Consider the following 17,812-nt stretch of genomic DNA (forward strand, 5'->3'; position numbering starts at 1 on the left):
ATATCTGGAATATAATCTGTAGTTTTTAGTGTCATTCTCAGTACACAGCATGAGGTCAGAGTGGTAAGGGTTCTATGTGGAATTATTGAAGGAACTTAAAATTGTATGAAGAAGAGAAGAGTTTGAGTGATGATGGCAGAGATGGGAAGGAAGCATAGCTTTTGTCATATGGAATAGGTATTAGGTTTATCTTGGGTACCTCTAGAGCAGAGCTGTCAAACATGCAGCTTTTCTTGATGCAGTCCAAACTAGATTAAAATGTAATTGGGAAATATTTAACAAAATAAAAATATAAATAAGAATAAATAAAATATTTAATAATAATATAATAGTAAGATATTTTAAATATTATTTTAAAAATGTAATATTTAAAACTAAGTCAATATTTGACCCACATATGTGTTCTTTATATATGGATTAGTGGCCCCCATTTCTATTTGAGTTTAACACCATTGCTGTAGAGAATAAAACTAGATTCAATGAATTAAAGTTTCAGGGAAGCAAATTTTAGCTCAATATAAGTAAGAGCTTTCTTCTAACTGTTGATACCTCACTGCAAACAAATGAATGGATTGTTATTAGATTGTTATGAGAATTATCATGTCTATTTTACCAGATGTTTTTATGGAAAACATTAAATGTCTTTGTGTTTTTAAAATTGATACTAAGATATTTCTTTCTTTTTAAAAACAGGTCTCATTGGTATCTTGCAGTCATTTGTTTTCCGTGGTTAGAAGGGCCTGTGTATGAAGATTTTCCACAGCAGTTTTCTCAACAGTTCAAGTCTCCACAATGCCAACATGACTTTCAAACTCTGGGTAATACACAACATAGATGGTAGTCTTTTAATGATCGTTGCAATAAAATGCAAAACAGTAAAAGAGAAGGGGCTACAGAAAGCAATAGGCATAGATAAAATAATTTTAAAATGAATAGCAAGAAACCTGAGACTATCATGCAAGGAAGCCTTGTCTCTTATATTATAGAAGTAAAATTTTAAGTGACATTTATCTATTCAGTTCTGAAATTATAGAACTATGCGTAGAAATATTTTGTGAAACCATCTGACATCCATTTTGTGCTACTTATCTCCATGCATATCTTGTAGCTGGTAACAATTGTATACAGTACTTAGTGATCTTCATAGGTAATCGTTCTCTCTTTCCCCCACTCAGATTTTTTACTATTTGATCAATATACAACACAAAATATCATTAAATATACCCAGAAATGTCATAATCATTACATTATAGTCAAAACATAGAAAACAAAACAGATGAAGTGGATTCCCAGAATCCCACTAACAATCTTTTGGAGCTTACTGTTTTGGTGGTTGTTAACTGAAGATAACAAAAGCTAGCTCAAATTGACTATCATTTATTGCCATCCTCTTCTGCTATATCCTATGGAACTACCACTCTATTCTCAGCAGACTTCCTTTCATCCTGTATCTCTTCTGTCTTTTGGTGCTGGTTAAAACTTTACTTTTTCCTAAAGATCTCTCATCCTTTATCACCCACTTTCAAGCTGCCTGCTCCTCTTACTTCCTTGCCTCCCCCAATTCTGCTCTAGGACTAGAAGGTTGAGTCAGCCGTGGTCCATTCTGCCACTTTTAGATCATTCTTCTGCTACCATCACCCAGAAATTCATTCTATAAGATTTGTTGTCCAGGCTAGATTCTTATTGCTATCATTTACTGATTTCCTAGGTCGTTCAGTATTTGAGTCACATTCTTTCTCTCCTTATTAGTGGTTCTTATTCATCATTATTTCAGCATTCATACTAATGTTCCTTTGAACAACACAGGTCTTTTCTTTAATCTCCTCATTTCCAATGGATTGGAGGATTTAGACATCCTCATCCATCAACAAGAGTTGTCATAACTTAAACTTCCTCATAACCCTAAACTGCATTACCTTAGGTTTAAAATTTTTTAGTCGTTTTCTTTTTAGCACATCCTCTCTATCATTCATTTGAAAAGCTATTTTGTCCAATTGATTCAACCTCCACAGCATTTCAATAATACCTCTCCTCTACCCAAGATCTACCAGCTTAGATCAGGTCCTCTCACCTGGAATTTTTAGTAGCTTCCTAACTGGTGATCCTGCCTCTATTCTCTCCCATTTTTAACCCATCTTTCCTATACTCTCCAAACTACTGTTCCTAAGGTACAAATCTGAACATGTCACTCCCATCATCAAAAAGAAAAAGCAAACAAACCCCAGTTATTGTAGCTCCTTTTTGCTGATAAGATAAATCTCATTAGCCTGGATTTAAGGCCCTCTACAGTCTGGCTCCAATCTACCTTTTCTGCCTTATTTCATAGCATCCAGTTTCATACCTTCCATTAAAACTAATATGCACTACTAAATGTTCCCCAAACTTGACATTCAGTCTCCTATATCTGTGCATTTACACAGGCCATCTTCCAGGCTTCAAATTTACTCCTTTCTCATCTCCACTTGTTCTAATCTTTCTATTCATTTGAGGCACCTCCCGTGTTAAACCTTCTTTGATTATCCTAGCTAAAAGTGTTCTTTCTCTCCACAGATTTTCCTAAAGCAGTTTATTTGGATCTCAACCTTGCCTCTTTATATTACACTTACTGTATAGTATGTATACACCTCCATCCTAAAAGACTCTAGAATATATATATCTATGTGTGTGTATATATTTTTATATAAACATGTACATCTGTACATAAATATGTATATATAATACATCCATGTACACAGATGCCTCTTTATATTATACTTACTTCTTTGGTGTGTGTAGATACAGCCTGAAAAATTCCAGAATATTTATAAACATGTGTACATATATATGTATGTTTGTTTATGTGTGTATATACACACACATATACACAGATGTCTGTGTATATTACATTTATTGTGTAGTTTTTTTGTATGTTTGTATACAACACCATCCTGAAAGGTTCAAGAATATACATACACCTATGTATATACACATATAATTATACATGCACACACATACACAGATGCCTCCTTATATTTATCATGGTTTATGTGTTTTGTGTATATGTATATGTACATCTCCATGCTAAAAGGCTCAGGAATATCTTTCCCTACAACACATATATACGTATATATACGTATATATGTATATACATATATATGTATATGCACACAATATACATTTTATATGTATACATATATAAATACGTATACACACACGTAAACATACATGGACATATATGCCCCTTTATAGTGTACTTACCATGTAGTATATGTAAATGTATATGAATATACATTTCTATTCCTGAAAGTCTCAAGAATATATATGTATATGTATATAAACATGTACAGAGATAAAATAGAAAACATACAAATGAATGTACATATGTAGGCATATATACATAGGTACATATACATGTGTGTATATGTATATGATGTATGTATACACATATCTTTTATACTTATGTACCTTTGTGCCATATCTTTATACTCCCACCCCTCCCACAGTAGAATATAAGTTCTATAAATTGTGAACTTTGCCTATTTTTTATCCTTGTGTCACTAATTTTTAGCACAAGAACTGTTCTGTAATAAATATTTCTTAGACTTAATTTAATTTTCTTATTGTTGTACTTTCAGCTTTTAAGAAAGACTGTTACAGATATCTGGTGTTTCAGGTTTTGGCCACTGAGATTTGGTCATTGTTGATAAGAACCAGCCAATTCTTTTCATTCTTTAAGCTTTTGCATAACACATAAACAAAGTCCAAAAAGTCCTAGGTATTTTTTCTTTTACTAAATTAATAGAGATGAAATGTTAGACATACAAATATTGGTTTTATAAATGCTTATATTGTTTTGTTATTTCAAACTAGATAATGATCTACATATTACTTCCTCACTCTCCTTAGATACAGAGGATCCCCAGGTAAGTGAATTCTTCTTTAGTTGTGAGAGAAGAAAAACTTAGGAGCATACTATGTTATCTGAGCAATGGGGCATATTAGACTATGTCATTGTGATGGATATTATCTTCCTTAGACCATGATTTTTTAGACTGTCTTTGTAGGGGGAAGGGAAATGATAAAGGCTTATGCTACTTCTCAGCTAATCATTTGTCACTTGTATTTTTATAGTTTATTTTTCCTCCTTTTAGATATATTATTTTACAGATATTCTTCATCTTCTCTACTAAATTTTTCAAGGTTAAACTAAAAAATTTTAAAAGATATTAGTAACACTCTCCAACTTACTATCATTCATGAACTTATTAACACATCTTATACTCTACATTTCATCTGAACTGTATTTAAAGATCATTAATATCTGCTACAGGATCAGCTCTTTATGGCTATTATCACTCAGTCTGCTCTCTCAAACTCATTTTACATAAATGGTAGTGATATGGTTTTCATTTTATTATTCTAATTCACTGAGAAGTGGTATGTGATACAGTTTGAACCTTTAAGTCTTAGGGATAGCTTTTCCTTTCTTGTTCTTGTTTTTATTATTCCTCATAATAATAATAAATTGTACATTGGATTTTTAAAGCACTTTTTCTAAGAATTGATCACTTTGCCTACATGCTTACTTGTCTGTATGTTTGTATATGTACACATATAGGTATACACACTCCTTTAAGCAAACTAGACATAGATAACTGCTAAAATGAGTGAATTTTTAAAAATGTTCTCAAATTTGAATATCACTAACTGCCATAGTAAGGAGCCATTAGTGTGGTTACTATCAGGGCAGAAGAAGGGAATCCTTTCTTCTCTCTAATAGTGTAGAGGGAAGGGGATAGTAGTCCCTATGGGTATGAGGAATTTGGTGTGGAAGAGATATTCCTGTTACTCTGAATTGTAAATTCTAACTTTGAACACAGTTTCCTATAGTAACAACATTATTGAGAGGGTACTACCTCTTCCTTTAGTGTTCTTCCTTAGTTATAGTAAAGGAATGAGAGGAATTCAGAACATAACACTTAGACTAAGTCGTAGTAAGCTTTGTCTGGGGCCATTTCTCAAAAGCAGTTGATGCCCCCTAAGGATTCAACAAATTTGGATGAATTCCTCAGATCTATCCTATTCATAGTGAACACAAACTAACAATCAATCTTACCCTCCCAGGAACTTTGTTATCCTGGGACAGTTTTTCTGGGACTAATACCTAAGCGTTTAACCCTAAAGGAAACTCACCAACTCAAACTGGAGAAGCAATGGAGTCAGGAACTTGGATGCTATGGAAATAGTTTCCCAGGTCTGTCCAAACAGAACATTCATACAGGCATTCTCACAATAGAACATATTGAATCCCTACTTTACATTAGGGCTAATCAGATCACTGGCATTGGGATACTAATGCTTGTTACTGTAGTTCTAGGTTAACCACTTCCGGTGGGGATAGCAGCTAATCCTGTTGGGATTTCAGCTGTGCCCTTCCATATGGGCATATTGATTGCTCTTTGGTGCCTTCTTATGTCTGATGGGCAGCTTCCATTGTCATTATGGTTCCAGCTGGATGCTCTTTAGTTCTTCCTGTGGGCCTATATTCAGGAACCCCATGACCTTTCTCATTGCTGGGTACAAAGAATTTGACTTACTATTCCCACACTAATGTGGGACCTAATCTACTAAGATGAAATTTAATGAGGATAAATATAAAATCTTTAATTTGGGTTCAAAAGTAACTTGACAAATTTAAAGTGCAGAGACATGGGTAGACAACAGTTCATCCAACAAATATCTGAGGGTTTTAGTGACTGCAAGTTCCATATGAGTCAACAGTTCTACTGAAGCCAAAAAACCTAATGTGATCATAAACTTTGTTAAGAGAAAGAGGTACTGTACAGAACTAAGGAGGTGATAGTGGTCAGAGCACATTGGGAGTATTATGTGCAATTCTTAGTGCCTTATTTTAAAAGGACATTGTTAACTTGTAAAGAATCCAGAGGAGGGTGACCAGAGTGGTGAAGAACCTCAGGCATATGCCATAAAATTATTGACTTAAGGAACTGGGGATGTTGAGCTTGAAGGAGAAAATACTTAGTACATAATGGGTATTGTCTGTTATTTGAAGGGCTGTCATATGGAAGAAAGGTTAGACATATTATGTTTGGCCCCAGAGGACAATGAGAAGCAGGAGATGGAGGTTGCTTATAGGCAGTTTTCAGCTGGATGTATGGAAACATTTACTCACTAGAACTATCCAGAAGTGAAATGCACTGCCTTGGGAGGGGGTGAATTCTCCTTCACTAGAGATTTTCAAGCAAAGGCTGGAAATTGTATATATTGTAGAAAGTATTTTTATTCATTTATGGTTTGTATAAATGATCTCCAATATCCCTTCCAACTGTGGTGTTCTGTGACTAGTGGTCCGTAAAACCCATTTAAACTATAAATGACACCTAAAATACTGTACATTTTACACAGTATTTTTTTTCTACTACTGCTTAAATGAAGAGTATTTCTGTGATGTTGAGAGTTAAATAAATAGTTTTGTTGGTTAAAGTGAATACTAAACCAGTTATAACATTATTTGTAGGGGAAAATGTATTTAGAGTTACAAAGAACTAACTGACATTAACTTTTGAAATAATATCCATTTATATGTTGAGGATTTTCCTGTGTATGAAAGTTGGATTAACAGAAAAAAAATGCTGTAGAGTAAATCTTTGTTTTACTAGGATTCATAGTAATAGATTTATAAGCTGCAGTTCTCCGTGCATGTTTAAAATAGAAGTAAGATTATACAAATTGTCTTTTACTTAACTTTTTCAGGGACACAAGCCATTACCTAAAGCAAAGCATATTTGCATGCATTGAGCACATATCTCTTGAGCATCTAGTGTATGCAAAGTATTGTGTGGTATATTGTAATGAGTCAGCTATATTTCCTGGCTGTCTAGTATAGAATTCATGTGTGCTGATAACTACAGTAAAAGATAATGTGTAACATCTGCTTCTGGGGGGGAGTAACAGATTGCATCAAAGTTGGGAGACAGAGATAGTTCATAGTTGGAGTGATAATGGAAGGCTTTTTGGAAGATATGACATTTGAGTTAGACTGTGAAGGATAAATGGGATGTTGTTGATAAGTAAAGATTGGGGCTGGGCAGTCTAGGTAGAGGGAATTCTGGAGGAACTGCTTAGGCAAAGACATTGAAGTGGTAAAGCAAAAGGCATGACAGAAAAAAGGACAATAGTCTTTGGTTAGATTGTAAGATTTGTGTAGAGAATTAGTGTGTCAAGAATTTGTCTACAGAATTGTAAGGACAAGACTAAAAACATGAAATATTTGTAATATTAATTGATTCATATTGAGGCCTTAGAAGATATTTTCTTTGAAACCTTTGGCAACATAGAGATAGCATAAGAATTTTACAGGATGAGCTATGCCATCAGACTCATCCATATTTATTGAAATAATGAATTGAGTTAAGGGATTACAGGCCAAACAGAGATGAAGTATCTCTCTTTTGAAATAGTTACCTTTTGATATTCTATTGGGTCCATGGTCTCCTTGGTATAAGCACTTACTCTTCCAGTAATAGAACTTACTTCCATTTCTTGTGTGTGATTTCTCCTCATATCTTTCCATAAATCCTCATACACAATCTTTCTCAATCTTTGGAGGCTGCACCTTTCATATTTTATGTTCTCCAGTACAACACTGAGACTGTCACTACTTCCACATGCTTGTCTCACCTCCTTTCTTTTTCATATCTGTAATGAGTGATTTATTTTATTCTGCTTCTCATTTGCCTATCACTGATAGTGATGTACTGCTACCTCCTGATACCCACTGTGTATCTTTTTATCACTCTTTGATTATAGTAGTTCTGGGAGATTTGGAATAGGAATAGGGATTGGGTCATTACTATAGAACTCCCAAATAAGGAAACTTCCTCTACCACTTCAGGATGGCACATTCTCTGCAACTTCTAGTCTTGGAGAGTTACCTAGAGCACCAAGAATGAGAGATTAAATGATTCACCCAGGGTTACATAGCCAAAATGTGGCAGAGCTGGGCCTTAAACCCAAGACTTCGTGGCTTCAAGGCCAGCTCTCTATCCATCTCTAGCTGTCTTGCTGCTTTTCTTGGGAGATTATCAATGTTAAAAAGATGGACTTTAGGTAGCAGACAGCTAGAGATCATTAGAAGCATTGTGGAATTTTCCACATGATCTAGCTCATTGTTTTTCTGTAGTTCAGTTCTTTGCTCAGTTTACCCTCTTCTGTCTGTCTTAAGGTATAGGTGGTATTGGATTAATTCAGTGGAATGTGATATCTGGTTTTACATCATAATCTGGATTCATTCATTTGTTTTTTCCTTTTGTGATTTACTAGACCAGACCAGTGGGTGTGTTTTACTGCATGATGTCAGTACAGTGTCATGCAGGAGACTATAGAGAACCTCATCAAGTGTGGAGTATCCTTGTTTCAGTTATGCTTTACCCTAGGAAATACTTAAATGGTAGTGGTGTACACTTCTGAGTATATAGCTTACTCTTTTTTGTATTGCTTAAAAAATTGTTGAACAGAGTTAACTCTCTATTTATCAGGTAATTTTGCATAATCTTAATATATACATGAAAGACATCTTTTTAGAGGAGAGAACCTTTAAGACTGTAAGTGAAATGAAATTTTTGTAACTTACAGATTAACACAACAGAATCATGTGCTTTATATAAATGTCAATCATGTGTGACTGAAGATGTGGTTTGTTGGAAGTAATTGTCTCTGATAACCTATCATTTTCATATAAAAGATACTCTATGAATCTATAATTTTGCCAAAAATTTTTTAGTGATAAGAAAGCACATATGAAACTATTTCTTGGAGTCTTCTTGGTTCCCATTTTGGGTATTAAACGTTTTTTGTTTGGTTTGGACTTTTGATTTAATTAGTTTGGTGAATTCCTGGTGTGGAGACTGTTCACCAATGCAGATGGCCTGCTTGTCTCTAACTTTTAGTTTTCATAGAGTTGCTTGGGCTACTAAGAGATTATAATGTGACTAGGATCATATAGTCTTTATTCTTCAGAGACAAGATTTGAATCCCAGATTCCTGACTCCAAGGCTGACCATCTAATCATTACGCTACATTACCTTTTTTGGATAATTGTACTATGTTTTTTTGTTTTTATTCTTTTAGGATCTTTCCCTCATTGGTATTTTGGTAATTAGTCCTGGAGTACCTTGAAAATTCTTTTCCTCCAGCATGGATTTCCTCTTGAGTCCAGCTTCTTTTCTGACTTGGTTTTCTAACATCTCCATTTAAATGTATGCTCCTTAAAGGGTCTGTTTTGATTTTGTATTTGCATCCTCAGCATATAATTTTGAGGCACATATCAAGTAAATGCATGCTGATTGATTTTCTTTTTTTCCTTAATTCATGAGCATTTATTTTCTCTCTCTCACCTTCTCCACCCTAAAAAAAAGTAACAAAAAAGCAAACACAACAATCCTAAACTCTTTTAACAAATGCTCATAGTAAAGCAAACAAATTCTTAGATTCTCCATGTTAAAATCTTGTCTCATTCTGATTTCTAAATTGATCACCTTTTTGTCAGGACCTAGATAGTGTACTTCTTCATCAGTTCTTTAGAATTTTGGTTTATCATTGCATTCACCAGAGTTCTTTTTTAAATATTTCAAATATGTTTGTCTTTTAATTGCTGCTGCATAAAGTTCCCTTCCCTGGCTGTGTTCACTTTACTCTTCATCCATTCATACAAGTCTTCCCAGGTGTCTTTTAAATTGTCCTTGTTATCATTTCTTATGGTAAAAATAGTATCCTTTATATTCATATGCCATAATTTTTTTCAGCAACTTCCTAACTGATATTCCTTTAGATCCTAGTTCTTTGAAACTCAAAAAGAGCTGCTATGATGGATCCTTTTCCTATTTATTTTATCTCTTTGGGGTATATGCCTAATAGTAGTATTGCTAGGCTTAGTTTTAAATTACTTTCTACAATGGTTTGAACAATTCACGCTTCTACCCACAATACCTTCATGTGCCTGTTCCATAGTTCAATCAACAATTGTCATTTTCATTTTTTAATCATCTTTGACAATCTATGAAGTGAAACCTCAGTGTTGCTTTATTTTACATTTGCCTTATTATTAATAATTTGGAGATTTTTCATAAGGTTATTGATATTGTGCTTTTCTTCTTTGGAAAACTGCCTGGTCAAGCCATTTCTTGATTAGAGAATGACGCTTGTTCTTAAATATTTAAACTATTTCCCTTTATCAGAGAAATGCTGCACAGATTTTTTCTTTCTGTTTACCTTCTAATTTTAACTGAATTAATTTTATTGACACAGAGTATTTCTAATATGTAATCAAAATCCCCTAAACATCTCGGATATTAGGTCTTTATAAGATAAATTTACCCAAAGATCATTTACCCCCATCTAAAAGTCTTTTTCCTTCAATTCCAGCTTCATTGATTTTGTTTGTATAGAAACCCTTCAATTTTATGTAATGAAAATCATTCCTTGTGTTTTGTGATGACCTGTCTTCCTCGCTTGGTGAAGAACTCTTCCCCATCCAAAACTGTAAAAGGAATATTCTTTTCTGATCCTTCCCTCTTTGTGCAAGAAAAATTTTCTGTACATTATACATCTGAGTTATATATATCTCTCAGAATACATGGGAATGAGATGTTGGTCTAATACTGGTCACACTTCTTTGCTACTTTTCTAGCAATTTTTGTTAAATATCAAGTGAGATTTTACCCAATTAGTTCAAGTCCTTGGATTTGGCAAACACTAACCTATTCTCTTAACTTATTCCTGCACTTTGCGTACCCAGTCTTTTCCACTGATCAGCTTTTCTCTTTTTAAACCAGTGCCAGATAATTTTGATTATTATTGCTTTGTAGTGTAGTTTGAGGACTAGTATTGTTAGTTTCTCTTCCTTTTCATTTTTTAAAAATTATTTTTTTTGAGATTTTTAACATTTTGTTTCTCCAGATGAACAAGAATTTTTTTCTTGTTCTATAAATTAGACTTTCTTTAGGTTTGGCAGTTTGATTGGTATGGCTTTGAATCTGAAAAGGAATTTAGGTAGTATTATCATTTTTATCATATTGGCATAGCCCAACCATAAACAATTATTTAAATGTTTTTATTTTTATGAAGAGTCCTTTGTAGTTGTATTCCCATAATTCTTATGTGTGTCTTGGCACATGGTCTCCCAGGTTTTAAAAAAATGCTCTATAGTGATTTTGAAAGAAATTCCCCACCCCCTCCCCATGTCTTCCTGCTGGGTTTTATAAGCAATTTACAAAAAGGTTAATAATTTTTTGTGGGTTTATTTTATATCCTATTACTTTGTTGAAGTTATTTTTTAGTTGATAAATTCAATCCATTATCATCTGAATAGTGAAATGATTTGGTTTTCTTATTTTGTGCTTATTCTTTCAGTTTCTTTTCCCTGTATCAGTGATTTTGTTAAGATTTCTAGTTCTATATCAAATAGTAGTGGTAGCAGTGATCTTCGCTTTATCCTTGATCTTACTCAGAAGGCCTCTAGACTATATTATATATAATGCTGCCTCTTGGTGTTAGATAGATCCTTTTAATGAAATTATGTAAAATTCCATTTATTCCTATGTCTTTGATGTTTTTTTTTTAACATGATGGAGTATGCATGTTGTAAAAAAGCTTTTGCTAAATTGATATAACCATGTGATTTTTGAATTTTTAAAACAATTATGGCATATTATATACCTATATCTATATCTATATCTATAATTTTCCCAATATTGAATCAACTCTATGTTCTTGGTATCAATACAATCTGGCCATAGTGTAAAATTTTTTTAATATGTTGCTGTAGTATTGTTGCTAATATTTAATTTGATATTTTTGCATCAGTGTTGATTAGGAATAGTGGTCTATAGTTTTCTTTATCTGCTTTATCTCTCCCTGGTTTAGGTATCAAGATCACAGTTCTTTCATAGAAGAAATTTGGTAGGATCCCTTTTTTCCTGTTTTTACAAAATCTATGTTGGTGTTTCTCAAACTGTGCCTCAAAGAACTCTGAAACTCCCCAAACTTAAAAACTTTTTTTAACTGAACCTTTTGTTGTTTGTTAATAGACAGTAATTTTAGAAGATTTTACTAAAAGGGTTCTACCAAAGTTTTGTTTTAACAGAAGGATTCTACCACCGTGGAAAAGTTTGAGAACCACTGATCTACATATTATTAGAATAAATTATTATTCCTTGAATGTTTGATTGAGTTCACTTGTAAATTCTTCTGGTCCTGACTTTTTTTCCTTTGGAAGTTCGTTTATGGCTCCCCCCCCCCGCCCCGAGATTAAGTTTTTAAAATCTCTATTTTTTGTTCTATTAAATTTGGATAGTTTTGTAACTATTTATATCATTTAAATCATAAGTTTTATTGGAATGCAATTGGGCAAAATAGTTTTGAATAATTTGTTTTATTTCCTCTTAATTTTCTATGAATTATTCTTTTTCATTTTTGGAAACTGACAATTTTCTTTTCTTTTTATCAGATTAGTTAATTGTTTATCTAGTTTATTAACCAAAAAAACCTGTCCTACTTTTATTGATCAATTTAGTTTTTTGTTTAAAATTTTGTTTATGTCTTATTTAATACTCAAAAATGGGTTTTGGTGTTTAAGTTTTCTGAAATTTGTTGCTTTTCTGCTTTTTTTTTAAAGTTGCATCCTAAATTTATTGGTAGTCTCTTTCTCTTTTGCTGATGGAATTGTTGAAAGGCATATTTTTCCTCCTGAGGATTGTGTGCTCTATATTCCTAAAGTTTTAATATATTGTCATATTATTGTTAACTTTCTTTGGTGAAATCATTTATTGTTTTTATGGTTTTGTCTTCACCTATCAGTTATTTAGGATTAAATTAGCCTCTTTTTAAGCTTGATTAACTTCTTAAGATCCCTTTACTGATCATAATTTTAATTGCATTATAGTCAGTAATACTTAATATTTCTACTTTTCTGCATTTATTTGTGAAGTTTTCATGTCCTAGCATATAGCCTGTTTTTGTAAAGGTGACTGAAAAATCTACATATTCCTTTTCCTCCCCATGTAGTAATTCCTAGAAATATAATTTTTCTAAAATTCTATTCAAGTCATTAACTTCTTATCTATCTTTTCATCACATTTACCTAGGTCTGAAATAGGCATATTGTGTAGCTCAACTGTTATAGTTTTACTATATGTTTGTCTCTATAATTCAATGATCTTTTCCTTTAAGCATCTTTAAGTATTTACATGCTATGCCATTTTGTGCATATATAAAGGACTGACATAATTTCATTATCTTGGGTGCCTTTCCCTCTTGCTTCTCTTGACCATGTCTATTTTTACTGCTCTCTTGCCTCAGGCAATGTTTGCTATACTTGCTTATTTATTTGCCTGATTCACAATAAATTATTCTCCAGCTCCTCATTTTTATTCTGTATGAATTTTTATATTTCAAGTATGTTTCTTGTAAACATCATATTGCTGCATTCTTCTTTCTACTTCATTCAAATGTCCTCTTCCATTTTATTGCTAAGTTAATCCCATTTATGTTCACAGTTATGATTATTAATTATTATATTTTTCTCTATCATATCCTCTTATATGTTTTATTCTCTCTTTTTTCTTGTTTAACTCTTTATTAAGGAAAGGAATGTGGTAAAGGAGAACGAAAGTGATCAACATTATACCTAGGAGGAACTTAATATATATTAATTTCTTCCAGATACTCTTAAAGTCCTTGTGACCATATCACTTTCTTTTTTTCCAAAAAACTTTTTGGCACTGACTACTCCCATTATGGATTTACTTTCTTTTTAAGGTTTTCTTCATGGGTGTCTCTTAATACCATAGTATTTTTTCATTGTGTGTGATGTGTTCTGATTTCTCATATCTATGTCCTCAGTTCCTAGTTTGAAATTTTTGGATGAGGGTCCATTCACATTCTTGACTGGGGTCGTCAAGACCAATGGAGTGTTGTCTCTGATTTTCAGGACTCCTGCTACTGACTTCCACTTCCCTTTATGTGTGTGTGCTCTGGACATTGTGGTCTTCAGGTCCTCCTACAGCATTACTAACCAGAATCTTACAAGTTTCTAGGCACCCTCCCTCCCTGCCCTGGACTGTCCATAAGCAGAGTACTGTGGGCTTCTGGTCCCCTGGAATGTCCCTAGTCAAAGCACTGCAGGCTTCCAACTTTCTGGAATATCACTTGTTGGAACACAGTAGATTTCTGTCCCCCTTCTCACTGTATCCCATCATACCAGGTTAAAGCTCTATATGCATCTTCAGTCATTGTGCTAGAAGGCTTCAGTCTTGTTTAACTATGTCTAGTGAAGCCCTTTTCTCAGTGCTCATAGGCATCTTGCTGTCTTTTTGATACTATCCTGGGATGGATGGAGGAGCTTACTGTTTTTTTGTTTGTTTGTTCTCAATCATTTGATCTTAGGTCTTTTGTAGATCTTTGCTGAAGTATATGTGCGAGAGCTGGGCCCTTCTACATGTTGCCATGTTAACTGGAGTTTTGTTGTTTTCTGATGCTATGTTGCTTGCTCATCATCTTCTACCACCTTTCTATATAATGTATACAAAGACATTTGTGCTGATATTGCCTTTGTTTGCTGGATTATTTTGCTTAGAAAGTAGTTAAAGGATTTGTCAACTGGGTCAGTATCTGTGCTCTTTTGGCCTTCTCATTCTGAAAACTGATAACCTTGGTTAAACTTCTTTAAGATAACTAAAGTAAAGTCTTTACTTTTATTAATTTTCATTTTTCAAAGTCAACACATTGCTTAAATAGGTTGGATTGAGGCTATTATAATTGCATGCAGCTTTGTCTTATTTGTCTATTCTCATTTGACCATTTCTGTAGCCAGTTGGTCTGTCAGTACAAATGGCTGATGATGAGAGGACTACCAACTGAGCAGCCAGTCATTTATAGGCAATATATAGGCAACTTCACTTTTTGTGATGTTGTTCCCTCCTTGCCATACCCAGTGCATTCTGACTCACTTCTTGAAACATATGTGTATAATATATTCATGTAACATATATGTAACATGTAGGGATGAGGTTTCTGAATAACCTAACATCTTTCACTTATTAATTATGAATAATATTTTAAAATATATTACTCCTCCTCACCCATGCTGATCTTTGCACTGAAGTAATCAAATCTCAAGGCATATGTAGCACTTTCTCTGGGAATACTTACCTCCCAACTTGCTTGCTCTTTCTTGGATGAGTTAGGTTCTCTATGGGTCTTTACTCCTAAAATGTTAGCTTAATCACCAGTAAACACAACTGTCTCAAAGCAAAAGCATTTGTTTAAAAAGTCACAATAAGAATATAACTATAAAACACTCCTCCCATAAACCTGGGGTCTACTTTTCTATATATACACATGGTATTAGTGGGAATTGTGAGCACAAACTTAGTTTACTTTTAGGGAAAAAGGCAGAATTCACATTTCAGATGTTACATGATCCTGATCTACTTTCTTTTCTCATCATGTCCTCATGCAAAGTTATCTCTAGACACACTGTCTCTAAGGGATAAGTCACTCAGTCAGGCTCTCTGGGTATGCTTCTCTAGGTAATTTGACTCTTAACTGCCAGGGATAGTTTGCTAGTGAATTGATAATTGACTTTTTTTGCTCTTTGAAGTTGCTTCCTACTTTCAAGATCTTTTGCTTGGAATAGCTTTAATCAAAAACACCAGGGCTGATGGAGAGGAGGAAGAAGAGAGAGGAATCATTTTCTTCTTCCCGTATCTTCTGGGAGAAGTACAGGGACCATATTCTACAAAGCTGTTTCTTTCCTCAACTGTCTTAACTGTCACCAGAGCTGGCTAGTTTAGATTTTGAAACTCTTTCAAGGGCATGGTAAGTTTTCAGCTAGACAATGAGAAGCTTCCTGTCTAATTCCATTAGGTAAATTTCTTCGCATTTTGTAAATGAATAATGGTCATGTCCTTTGTACTTCATTTAATATATCAGCACCTTGTTGCCAGTTTTTTTGTTCCTTATTTTCTCTGATTCCATTAGCTGGACTGGGGGAAGGAGGTCATGATTGCAAAACAACTCTCTTCCACTACAAAATTGATTGCTTTAATTTGATTTAAAGGATTTTATCAAACTTAAAATTATAGGATTTCTCTAGTACTTTTTCTGCTGTGGCAGATATTGGAGCAAAAGCTAAAACTATCTTGATGTTGGTTTCCTTGCTTATATTCATCATGAGCACTGCAAGCCAAAATATTCAAGAGTCTCATGAAATGATATTTTTTAGAGACTTATTGAAGCTGGTTCCAGTTATTTGGTACTAATAGCAATTCATTTGTCTATCCAAAGAGACCTGTTAGCCATCTTTCTATTAAGCTGAAAGTTCTACATATCTCCTGGTTTTATTTTATAGTGAGAATCTGCAAATAGATGTGGTTTCATTCTTCTGGTAGAGTATCAAATTGTTGGTCATTGCACAAATATTTCACAGCTAGAGTAAAACCAGTTAAATTAATGTTAATAGATATTCTAAAAAACTTGGTGCTTCTTTGCATCCTCTTCCTCTTTAGGTAGGCTTATTCTCAGATAACAGAACCTCTGTGTCCAGGACCATACTGAAACCTACTAGAACCTACACTGTGTTGATGCAGGATTACCTTTGTGCTATCATGAGGGATCTGAAAAATAATTAGTGAACTTACTTGTCTCATTTCAGTTCTAAGTTTTGGAAAATTACTTAAATTTTCCAGGCAAGTAAAAAAAAAAGCTTATTTTAGATCTCATCTCACAGATTTCCTTTAAAAAGAGGAAATAAATAAGATATTTGGGAAATAGATCTGATGCCTGCCACAGAAACATGATATAGTAGTGATGGGGGGATTTAAATTATCTGAACATCTACTGAAAATAGCTGATAATGAAGGGGAACAAATAACTCCTTGATTTGTTTTAGTGATAATTTTATCCTTCAAAAAGTAGAGGAACCAACAAGGAGAAATTACTACAGGAGTGCTGGGAACAGTGGAAATCCTGGTGGGTAGGGACTACTCCCTCTTAGAGTGATTGTGATTGTGAAAGGGGAGGAAATCTGGTCACAGTCTGACATGTACTCTAGGTTTTGGGAAAGCACATTTGAATGCATTCAAAGGAAAAGATAATTAGGATTCCATGGACTGAAAGGCTATATGAAAATCATCCAGGAGACAAAATGAAATTATGAAGATATAAAGGACAACAATTTCAATGAAGAAAGAAGGAAGGAGAGAAAGTTTTTATTAAGTATTTACTATGTGTCAGGGGCTGTCCTGGGCACTTTTCAACTATCTCATTTGATGCTCACAACAACCCTGGGAAATAGGTAATTTTATTATCCCCATTTTACAGATGAGGAAACTGAAGCAAACAGGTCAAGTGCCTAACATCACAAAGCTAGTGTCTGAAGCAGTATTTGAACTCAGTTCTTTCTGACTCCAAACCCAGGGCTCCTTCCACTGTGCCATCTGGTTGGATTTCTTTGAGGAGAACCAAATGGGTGCACAAGAAACTTGTTAAACAATTTAAATTTTAAGAAGAAATTTACAGAGACAGAAGTAAAGCCAAGGAAGAGAGAATGAATGTAAGAACATCATCATGCTGTAAAAATAGTGCCAATTGGTTAGAAACTCAGAATGACCTGAGTCTGATGAGGGAAACTAAGGATGATAAAAGGAGAATTTTCACTATATTGGGAGCAAAAGGAAGACTGTTATTGTTGTTCAGTCATGTCTAACTTTGTGACCCTGTGGATCCTACTGCTCTTGAGGTTTTCTTGGCAAGG

At 33.8% G+C, this 17,812-nt stretch overlaps 1 protein-coding gene and 1 long non-coding RNA gene across 11 annotated transcripts in view; one reads left to right on the forward strand and one right to left on the reverse strand.

Annotated features, from left to right (window-relative positions):
- The window catches only part of LOC140506711 (uncharacterized), a 51,411-nt gene extending 46,105 nt beyond the window's left edge, over positions 1–5,306 (reverse strand). The window contains exon 1 of the long non-coding RNA XR_011968044.1: positions 5,173–5,306. This is a non-coding gene — a long non-coding RNA (uncharacterized lncRNA). The remainder of the gene's footprint in view (positions 1–5,172) is intronic.
- SENP7 (SUMO specific peptidase 7) overlaps positions 1–17,812 on the forward strand; it is a 165,665-nt gene that overhangs the window by 139,441 nt on the left and 8,412 nt on the right. For 7 of the 10 annotated variants that reach the window (XM_072614148.1, XM_072614153.1, XM_072614154.1 and 4 more), the window contains 3 exons: positions 694–818; positions 3,850–3,902; positions 11,923–11,958. In XM_072614148.1, the coding sequence (XP_072470249.1) occupies positions 694–818; positions 3,850–3,902; positions 11,923–11,958 (214 nt within the window). The remainder of the gene's footprint in view (positions 1–693; positions 819–3,849; positions 3,903–11,922; positions 11,959–17,812) is intronic. The other 3 variants (XM_072614150.1, XM_072614149.1, XM_072614151.1) reach the window with 3 other exon arrangements.

Source organism: Notamacropus eugenii, chromosome 5, assembly GCF_028372415.1.
Source record: "Notamacropus eugenii isolate mMacEug1 chromosome 5, mMacEug1.pri_v2, whole genome shotgun sequence".
Classification (NCBI taxonomy): domain Eukaryota; kingdom Metazoa; phylum Chordata; class Mammalia; order Diprotodontia; family Macropodidae; genus Notamacropus; species Notamacropus eugenii.